Below are 10,299 nucleotides of genomic sequence, written 5' to 3' on the forward strand. Positions count from 1 at the left end.
TGAGTCCGGAAAAGCTTCTTCCCTCTCGCCCTTCTTCTCTGTGCCTCTCTAAACCACCTGTTTCCCCGTCACCTTCTTACTCCAAATCCTTCGAGGGGGACTCTGGCTTTTGCCAAGGGATCTTCCTCACAGCCTTTCTCATTATTACAACTCTACCTTCAAAATCCACTCCCAAAGATATTTTGAGGATAGTAAATTACACAGGCGCTGAACATTTGAATTAGCCTGTTATTCGTAAAACCTATTTGACAAAAAGTTAAGATAAAATGTTTACAGAGTATATCTATATAGATATATATCTCCTAAACAATTGCACCATCGTTTTTTCTATTTATATAACCAATGATGTTAATTAAAAAAATTTTAAGGTTTCATTTTGAACTAATTTGACTTAAAAAGAGTTACAAAAATTGTGGCTAGAATCCCATTATATCCTTCACCCAACTTCCCTAAATATTAACATTAAACATACCAATAATACATGATTATAACCAGGGAATTAGCATTACTATTACTCTGTTAACTAATCAACAAGATTATTCACATTTCTGCAAGTATCCAACAAAGTCCCTTCCCTCCCCATCTCATCTAGGTTTCAATCCAGGATCTCATAATGTATTTAATTGTCATGTCTAATTAGTTTCTTCTGATCTGTGGCAGTTTCTCAGTCTTTCTACCTGTCTGACACTTCTGAAGAGTACTACTGGCCAATTATTTTGAAATGTCCTTCAATTTGGGTTTATTTAGTATTTTCTCATTATTGAAGTTATAATTTTGGGGGGCAAGAATATCAGAGAAGTAATGTTGTCCCCTTCCAAGTACACAATATCAAGAGGCAAATGAGGTTTATGTGTCATTAATGGTGAGGTTAACCGATTACTTAGTGGAGGTAGTGTCTGCCAGGTTTGTCCAATGAAAAGTTATAATTTTTCTTTTTATATTTAATCATAGGAGGCAGGCATCCTCATCATAGTCACACCAATTTTACCATTCATGGTTTCTGACTGGGATAGTGTGTGATATTTGCCAAATGGTGATTTTTCTGTTTCCATTATTCTGAAGTTAAATTCCAATCTGAGTATTTAAAATGTACAATAGCTTTTAAAAGGAAAATTTTGACTAATATTTTTCTACTTTACATTAGGGCGGAAAGGTATTTGGAGGCTGTGAGATATACCATGGAATTAGTGGCTACAATGGAATTTATGAAGGTATAGAAAACTGAATTCTAAATGAATAATTTGCTATCCTTAGTACTTGTAAAGAACATGGGGTCTAAAATCATAATTTATATGTATCGATAAGTTCATTAACTGAATTGGTTGTTACTCCCAAGTTTGTACCCATTCTTATAAATGGGTAAATGTAAAATGGTATTTAAAATAGACCAAAGATAAAAAGTCTTTAATATTATTTCCAATGTATTGCTATTATTAGTTGGTATTGAAAACTAATCCTTTAAATCAACAATATATCTGACTCTTATCCAATGAGAAGATTTAGCCTCCATGTTTGCTGAAAGGATTTACTGGAAGTCAGAATGAGTGTCCTTTGAATGCACTGAAAGTAAAATTCTTGTGGGTGAAGTTTAGACATCTTTTAATCCAAGGGTTATTTGACTAGCAAGAATTTTGATGAATCTCATTTGAAGATTAAGTTACCCTGTGCAGCATTTCCCCTAACCTTTATCATTGTAGATGGAAAACTGTCTTAAGATTGGGTCTTAGCCTTGGTGCCATTTCTCTTACTTTCAGTGTGGAGGAAAGCAGGAGACTGAGTTTAGATATTTTTTAAAAAAATCACTGACCCTTTTGACTATCTGATCTCTGTTAACTCTTCCCCCCCTCAAATGCATAAACTCATATGTTGTATTAGAGGGAAAAGATCCCCTGGAGAAGGGAAAGGCAACCCACTCCAGTATGCTTGCCTGGAGAATTCCATGGACAGAGGAGCTTGGTGGACTGTAGTCCACGGGGTCACAAAGAGTCCGACACGACTGAGTGACTAACACTTTCAATCCATTGTCAGTAGGGGTTGGGGGAGCAGTGAGGAGGTAGGTGATAAAGGGTGGGAGGGAGCAGGCTTTCAGACTGTCAGAGGTTTCCCAGACGGTCTCCCCTCCTGCCATATGGCACAGCTCTCCTCTCCTGGCAGCCTGGCAGCTCAGGTGTGGCAGCTCAGGCTGCACAGCCCATCTGGCTCCTTTTCGTTTTCCCCCAAGCCCCTCATTCAACCCCCAATATCATCCTCTTCTTTATCACTTATTCCCTAGTCTGCTCAGCTCTCTTGCTGGGTCTTCACTCCTTATCAAGTCACAGGCTCTTTCATCAACTCAATAACCATTGTTTGGGAAGAAAGCTCATAAGATCAAGTGAGAGAAGCTGACCACTTAGAGCAAAGGAGAATTTCTTGAATAAATACGTCAGTGCTCCCCGCTTTCTTATCAGCATAGAAATCTTGCCACGTTTTCCAGTCAGTTTGAATATGGAGGGAGAGCTGATGAACACGTTGGCAGAACACGCCTAAACTCAGTTGCTTACACAACGGTGTTTATCGCAAAAAAAGACGTGGCCAGAGTTACTGTATCCCTCCGATAACTCAAAGGCAGCATGATGGGGTTAGAGAATGAGAAGTGGGGGCCGTGGAAAAGGGTGCAGGGCCCGTTATTACGAAACAGTTTTGTTTCTAGAATGCAAAGAACGTTAATTCACAGAACCCGCTTCTTTGCCCGCCAACCCTCTCGCCTCCTGCGGCTATCCAGCCCTCCGCGCCCGCCGCAGCTCAGACCCGCCACCGCTCGCGGCAAAGCTTGGCGCTTCGGAGCGCGCCTCGGCGGACAAAGAGCTGGAGGCTGCGGGGCGGGGCCGCGGCCGGGAGCGGGGAGGGCTCAGGCGCGCGCAGGGGGAATCCCTCCCGGAGACTGACGTCACTGCAGTGCTGGCCAATGAGAAGTCGGGTAGGGGGATTCCCGCTCCGGCGGCCGCCCAGCAGGCTTTTTAAACGGTACTCTGGGGACCACGCTCTAGGAGAGGTGAGAGGAGTGGGAGGAAAATGGAGGTTAGGAGTGAAATATGATCGTCCTAGGGGACAAGACTCCAGAGGTTTGACGATTAAGAGTCAAGACTGGCTTAGGCTTGGGGTTTGACGATTAAGCGTCAAGACTGGCTTATTCTTGGGGGACAAAACCAAAAGCGTACGAGGAGAGGCTACACTCGAGCCAGCACGACAAACGCCTCCAGAGATGGAGTGGAAACTGGAGCGCACCGCCCGGAGGAGGGTCCGCACTGAAGAAGAGATTCTGTGGGTGAGTAACGCCCTTCCGTTTCCTCGCCCCAACTTCCTAAAGGGGTTTCTTGTCGAAGTCATTGTTTGTAATACCTGTCTAGGACCAAGAGGTAGTTCAGAACTCTAAGTCTAATATTGAATTGTGTAATTTATATTCTGGAGGTGGTTGGTTGCTTTAAAAGTGAATCTAATTTGACAAGCTGAGGCTCTAGAAACATTCACACCTAATATTATGATTTTTCTAAATAGTTTGTATTCTAATATGTTGCCTATATTTTCAAAGGAGGATGTCATGCGGGTACTCGACAAAGACATGAAACAGAAGAGAGGTCAAGTTTCTCCCAAGGTGAGTGTCCAGTGCTTAATCGAGCTCTCTGTCTTAAATATGACTTTGAACAAACTAATTCTTGCTAAAGAAGATATTTGTTGGACGTATGAAATGGTCTGAAAATGTAGAAAACTTGCATATCATATCATCACTAACTACAGAGTCTATATCTAAAACATTTTTGTAAGAAATTGAAGATCTCTGCCAAATATCGGTAATCATTTGTATCTGAATGGTACTTTCCAGTTTTTGCCTCTACAGAAAAAAAAAAGAAAGAAACTTGAATGTGTCAGGTAGGCAGTGCATCTCTAGCTGGCTGTTTTAATTTCATTTTAACAGTTGCTAGTTGCACTCCCCTCTGTTGCATTCAGAAGCTTGCCTTCCAAAGAGTCGGAAATGGTGTCATCTTGTGGTCAAGAGGAGAAGTGCATAATTCACCGCCCTTAGCTTAGTAACTTAACTGTTGATCCAGTTAAATTTCACCTTGAAAGTCCGAACGCAAAGGTTTTCAGCTTCTCTTGGAATCAGTGTGAAAATAAAACAAATCCAAAGATTTTCATCTTAACTTTTACACATAAATAGCTCTTTTATCTTTATGGATCCCAGGTGGCGCTAGAGGTAAAGAACCCGCCTTGCCAATACAGGAGACAAAAGAGACGCGGATTCGATCCCTAGGTTGGGAAGATCCCGTGGAGAAAGAAATGGCAACCCACTCCAATATTTTTGCCTGGAGAATTCCATGGACAGAGGCGCCTGGTGGGCTACAGTCCATAGGGTCGCACAGAATCAGATACGACTGAAACAACTTAGCATGCACACATATGCTTTAGATTTCTCATTATCAGGATTCACTTTGTTTCTCTCTAGTCTAAACAGTTCACATTCCTTTAGTCTTTACGCATCGATTCTAGTTTCAAATCCACCAGTTTTAGAGTTTTCTAGACCTTCACATTTTTCTGTATTTTATTGGTGACACAATAAATTCTACACATGACTTTCAGAATGCACTTTCAGAATGCAATGACTAATATCCTTTGTATCAGGAGAAAACAAATGGCATTTAATTCCTTAAGTTCCCTGAATACTCATATATTTATTTTTCCTGAACATAGTTGAAGATTTGTCTTATGCCCAAATTTTGGATAACCATGACTCCTAGGTATTTTACTATTTAATACAAACAATCGGCCTTTTTGTCTGTAAATAAAAGTCTTTGGAAAAACTGTAGTTAATTATAACTTTCTTAATTCACTTGTAAGCCATACATAATTTCTTATCTGAGCCTTAGTTTATAAACCTAAGTGGAAGTATTTTGAAAGTTTTTCTTTTTTTAAGTTTTTGAATAGATGAGAAAATACTGATTTTATTTCTTATAATATTTTGGAGAAACAGGTTTTGTCTATAAGTTTTTTAAAATGTGACTATTAAGATGAAAATTCTGCCACTGTTTCATGTTACAAATTTAGCCTCAGTGACTTTATGGGCCATGATGAGCAGCAGTGACCTGAATCAGGTAGGCAGTGTATTGTTAGCTGGCTGCTTTGGGTCAATTCAGCAGCCACAACTGCTCTGCCACTTGCTTCTGGATAAATTCTTCTTGTTAACGAAGTACACCGGTGACCTATGTGTGATGGGTTGGCAGTGTATTGTTAGCTGGTTGAATATGTGAGTGCCATCAGCTAACATGCAACTGCTATCTTATTGCATGTATAATGAGCATCAGTAATGGGTATAATTAAATCTAAGTAATAAGTGTGTGTGTATGTGTACTTTTTGCCATGAACCAGGGCCCTCTTTACATAATGCTTATTATTACTTTTCAGTTATAATACAATGAACAGCTTTATAATGATGAAGAAACTACTCGATAATAATTAACTATTACTTATGTTAAAAATTTCAGATAATATTCTGGAGTCTGTCATACTTGTAGACAGTATTAAAGTACTTGAGAAATTATATATTTTAAGTATAAAATTTAGAACATAATGACAGTTTGGAATGGAAAAACTAAAATGTTTCCTCCAATTTTCAACTAAGTCTTCAATATTCCTTTTGAATGATTAGTTTCTTAATTTGACATTAGAGTAGGTCTCAGTTACCATGTGTGTATACAGCTAAAGGAAGAATTTAGGTAACTTGCCAAATGAGTCAGTCAACTAAAACATTTTCACTTGAATATCAAGAAAATTGGGGATTTAGGGGGGCTGGGGGAAGGGGTTGAATTGTTTAGAAGACTTGTCTCTAGTCTTCATTTTCTGTAAAATACAGACTCATACAGTGTTTAGAAAAGAGCATGAGATTTAGTTTGTGAAGGGGGAGAACTGACCATTCAATATAATTTTAAATATTTTCTCATTCCCTTGGAGCACATTTTGACCCATGGAGCAGTTTCAGGTTTGTGCTGGGTCCCAGACACACTGTGGTCGTGTAGACATTTGCAGCAAGTTCATGGAACTGACTTTGCTGGTTTGGTCAATTATTTTCACCCTAAATGAGATGTGAGAAATACATCACATTCTTTACTGCATTGGATTATAAGCTATTGGTAAAATAATTTAAATTCATATTTAAATGTAAATATTTTTAGAACCATGGGTTAAATAGATATCTATAATTTGACTCTTATGTGTTTTACTACTTTCAAATCTTATCTCTTTGTTGTTGTTGCCTAATATCATTCCATTTTCAGCATCTTTGAATTTAAGTATCCTTTACATGTAAATATTGTTTTCATCTTGTTTTTTTAAGGTTAAATTTCAATATGTTATTTTCTATAGACAATCACTGACCTGTTGATAAAAAAATAAAACCTACTAAATTTAGGAGGCTGGTCCTTTGTGTTTCACGTTTTAAAAATTTTTGTAAAGAGCAAGACCTAAAATGCCAACATTGGTACTGAATAAACAGAAGACATAGTTGTTCCTATTACTGAGATGATGAGAAAGAAGAATGGAGTGCAGTAAAAATAAATGAGATCAGTGGGTAAGGAGGTGATTGTATGTATAAATTCAAAATGAGAATGTTGCCATAGAAGTGAGAAGGAAAGAGAGGGATCACACTTGGGATGTCAAAGGAAGAGGAAAGAGGGTTGAAAAAGAAGAGGGAGGCAGGCAACATTGGTTCAAAGTATTTTTTCCTGGGTATCTTCTCTTGAGGCAGCCCCATTGGTGCTGAGGATGTAATTGCTTCCCATCACACCCTCTGGAAAATGTCTTAGTTCCTCACTGCTCTTTACTTGCCCTCACCCAGCAGCCCCTGCCCCAAAAAGAGAAGGCTTCCCTCTGCAAAGTGTGTCCTTAACTGTTCAGAGGGAAGAGGGTATGTGAAGAATGGAAAGAAGTGTGACGTGTTAGTTTCTTGATGTAACAGTTGGTAGGATTTTATTGTTCCCCGAGGAAGATGAAGTCAAGCTGAGGGATAAATATAGAGTGTCACCATGTTAGCTCCACCCAAACCTGACATTTTTCTTTCGAAGGGACATGTTGTCAGGACTACACGTGATTTTGTACAGGGATCACTCAGGATTTTCCAGCTCATGATGGGCAGTCTTGAAACACAGTCATTATGTTTAAAGAAAATAGAGAAATAGTTTTTGTTTTTCTTCTTAGACTTTGTATATATATATTTTACTTATTTTTTACTGGAGTGTTTTCCTACTTGAAATTACCTGCAGTCCAGTTAGGTCATTATAGTGTGAGTATACAGTTAAAATGTTAGCAGCTTTTCATAATTCAGTAACTGCATATACATCCACATTTGTATATAACCTGTCAAAATAGTATATTTGTGATAACAAGAAGGCATATATATGTTATGTTTTTGCTTCAGATTTTTCTCTTTGGGGATTCTTATGATACCCTGATTAAGTCTGATTTAAATCTTTTTGTGCTAGAGCCGGCTTGTCCTAGTTGGTGAGAATCAATTGCTAAATTTTCAGAAATTTTACAAACCAGTTATGAAACCATTAGTAGATTAAAATAGACTATGTGCAAGTATTCATGCCATAGAAATTGGAAATGCCGCAAATTGGAACTCCTCCACTAGGGATTTGGTTGTTAAGCATTCATGAGTCACCACTGTATGATTGTTACATGGTGGTGGTTTAGTCACTAAGTCGTGTCTGACTCTTGTGACCCCATAGACTGTAGCCCACCAGGGTCCTCTGTCCATGGGATTTCCCAGGCAAGAATACTGGAGTGGGTAGCCATTCCCTTCTTCAGAGGATCTTCCTGACCCAAGGATTGAACCTGGGTCTCCTGCATTGCAGGTGGATTCTTTTTTTTTTTTTTGCAGGTGGATTCTTTACTGACTGAGCTACCAGGGAAGCCCATATATACTATAGTTATTAAGAATTACATTTATGTACGTATATACATGCTATCTCTGGAGAAGGAAATGGCAACCCACTCCAGTACCCTTGCCTGGAGAATCCCATGGACGGAGAATCCTGGTAGACTACAGTCCATGGGATCACAAAGAGTTGGACACGACTGAGTGACTTCACATACATGCTATAGTAACACTATAATTAGTATGCAGTTTCAAAAATGAAGTACAACTTCTCGGGAATATTTCTGGCCTATTCATATTTATTCAAATCTCCAGCACACTCTGCTCTATGTAACAGTACACTCTGCTGCCATTAGATGATGATCAGGAGTTAGTAGGAAGTACTCCTCTCCACTTCCCAAACAAACTGAAACAAACTTCAAGTCAATGACTTATTAAGCACTAAAAGTAAAATAGATTTTGTCTGTGTCAGGAGGGCAACTGCTGAATACTCTTTTACCTACTATTTTTCTGTTATCCTTCTCAGGCAGCCTGTAGCAGTTTATGTCCCAGACTTTTGTTGCTGAGATAGAGCTTATGCTCAATTCAGGAAAGATGCGTTTTTTTTTTTTCTCTGTGTTTTGGCTGGCGGTGTTCATGAGACATTTGAGGTCGGGGCAGCAGCACATGAGCAAATGGCTCTCCTCCCTTTTGCCACACGTAGCCTGGTTGGACAGGCTTCCCAGGTGACTCAGTGGGTAAAGAACCCGCCTGCGATGCAGGAGATGCCAGAGATGTGGGTTTGACTTCTGGGTCAGGAAGATCCCCTGGAGGAGAGCACGGCAACCCATTCCAGTATTCTTGCCTGAAGAATCCCGTGGACAGGGGAGCCTGGCGGGCTACCGTCCAGAGGTCACATCGAGTCGGACACAGCTGAAGTGACTGAGCACACAGCACAGTGCAGCCTGGTTGGACGCCGTAACCCTGGATGGACACCCACATGTCACACATTCCAACCCCCGCCTGCCCTCCCTGCATCCTCAGAGTGGCGAGAGGAGAGGATCTAGTCTAATCTGGAGTAGACTGCAGACTGAATGAGGCAAGCAAGTCAGGAGATACATAAGTGAAACACCCACTTTATATACCTTTGGAGAGAACTAGTGGTTTGGGGCAGGATGGACATCTGAATTGTGTTCTCCGGGACAGTTCTGGTCTGTCTGGCAGTGGGGTGTCTGTGTAGCCTCTGCAGTGCTGCACATACCCTGATGTGAGCACATAAACACCCCAGCAGTCCCACAGCACTGCTGTGAACTCATGGAAGTCATAAGTGGGAGTATATGGCAAGAATGTTCTCGAAGCAGCACTTGAGGGCTAAATAAAGTTTTGCTTAGAGGCCCAGAATTCAAATTGCTTAAAAGCTTTTGGGGGCACACTTGCAAAGGACAGATAGACTGGTTAGGTGGTTTCCATTTCTTCAATAGGTTAGTACTGATTCCTGATCACTTGACACACCTTGGTAATTTGGAAGGGGCTTTTTGTTCAGTTTGACCTCCCCCCCGCCCCCCATACTCAATTCACAGATGAGAAAGCTGAAAAGTAGTGGCCTGGCTGAAGGCCCTGCTGCTGGTGAGAGGGAGAAGCAGGCTTGCTTACACACTGACCGCCATTCTTTAGGTGCTCCTGCAGATCCCCTTGACCTGAGGGGAACCACACTTCACCCCTACCTGAGAGCTTACTAAATCCATTCAGAGCTGGGGGTTGGACATATATGTTGAAGCAGAAGGTAGTCCAGGATATATTTGGTTTAAGAACTTTTAAGCACTGTAGCAGAATTGTATACTCAGGTGGGCATTGCTGATTTCATCATGAAAAAGAATCTTCACTTTCACTTATCAGGTCAGAACTGGAGAGTCAATTCAGTTATTTAGATTTGGTTTTCCTTCTTAGCCAAATTTTACATGACTTTTTTCACATTGTTTTGCCCCCACTATTACTTTTTTTTTCTCCCCCACCCCACTATTCCTGTTTAATTCCTTTATGAAATGAAGATATATTTATGGGGCAAAGGTTGCTTTGTTAGTAATTAGAAGGCTGACAAAACATAAAGATCAGGACTTTGGGAGAAAAAATATGTTGTGATTCTCAACAGACTCAGTGATTGCTGATGTTTCTCATGTAATTACACTCGCTCCCTTTTTTTACATTAACTGTTTTGACTGTTTGGAGTTGATTCTTATTATAGTCATGGGAATGATGTACCATTGAATTCTTTCCAAATGGCTAATCTAGTTTGACCAGATTAGCAACCAAAATTAACCTGTAAGGAGTTAACCAAAACCTGTAAGGAATTAACCAAAATTAACCTGAAGGAATCAAGCTGAATGATCGTATACTTATGGCTTTTTTCTTACACT

The 10,299-nt window shown here is 40.1% G+C and overlaps 1 protein-coding gene across 1 annotated transcript in view; it reads left to right on the forward strand.

Moving 5' to 3' along the window:
• The first annotated feature begins 3,106 nt into the window (after positions 1 to 3,106).
• CDC20B (cell division cycle 20B) overlaps positions 3,107 to 10,299 on the forward strand; it is a 60,815-nt gene continuing 53,622 nt past the window's right edge. Inside the window, exons 1-2 of the mRNA XM_061129494.1 lie at positions 3,107 to 3,304; positions 3,569 to 3,635. Of these exons, the coding sequence (XP_060985477.1) occupies positions 3,242 to 3,304; positions 3,569 to 3,635 (130 nt within the window). The 5' untranslated portion in view covers positions 3,107 to 3,241. The remainder of the gene's footprint in view (positions 3,305 to 3,568; positions 3,636 to 10,299) is intronic.

Source organism: Dama dama, chromosome 25 (assembly GCF_033118175.1).
Source record: "Dama dama isolate Ldn47 chromosome 25, ASM3311817v1, whole genome shotgun sequence".
NCBI lineage: Eukaryota > Metazoa > Chordata > Mammalia > Artiodactyla > Cervidae > Dama > Dama dama.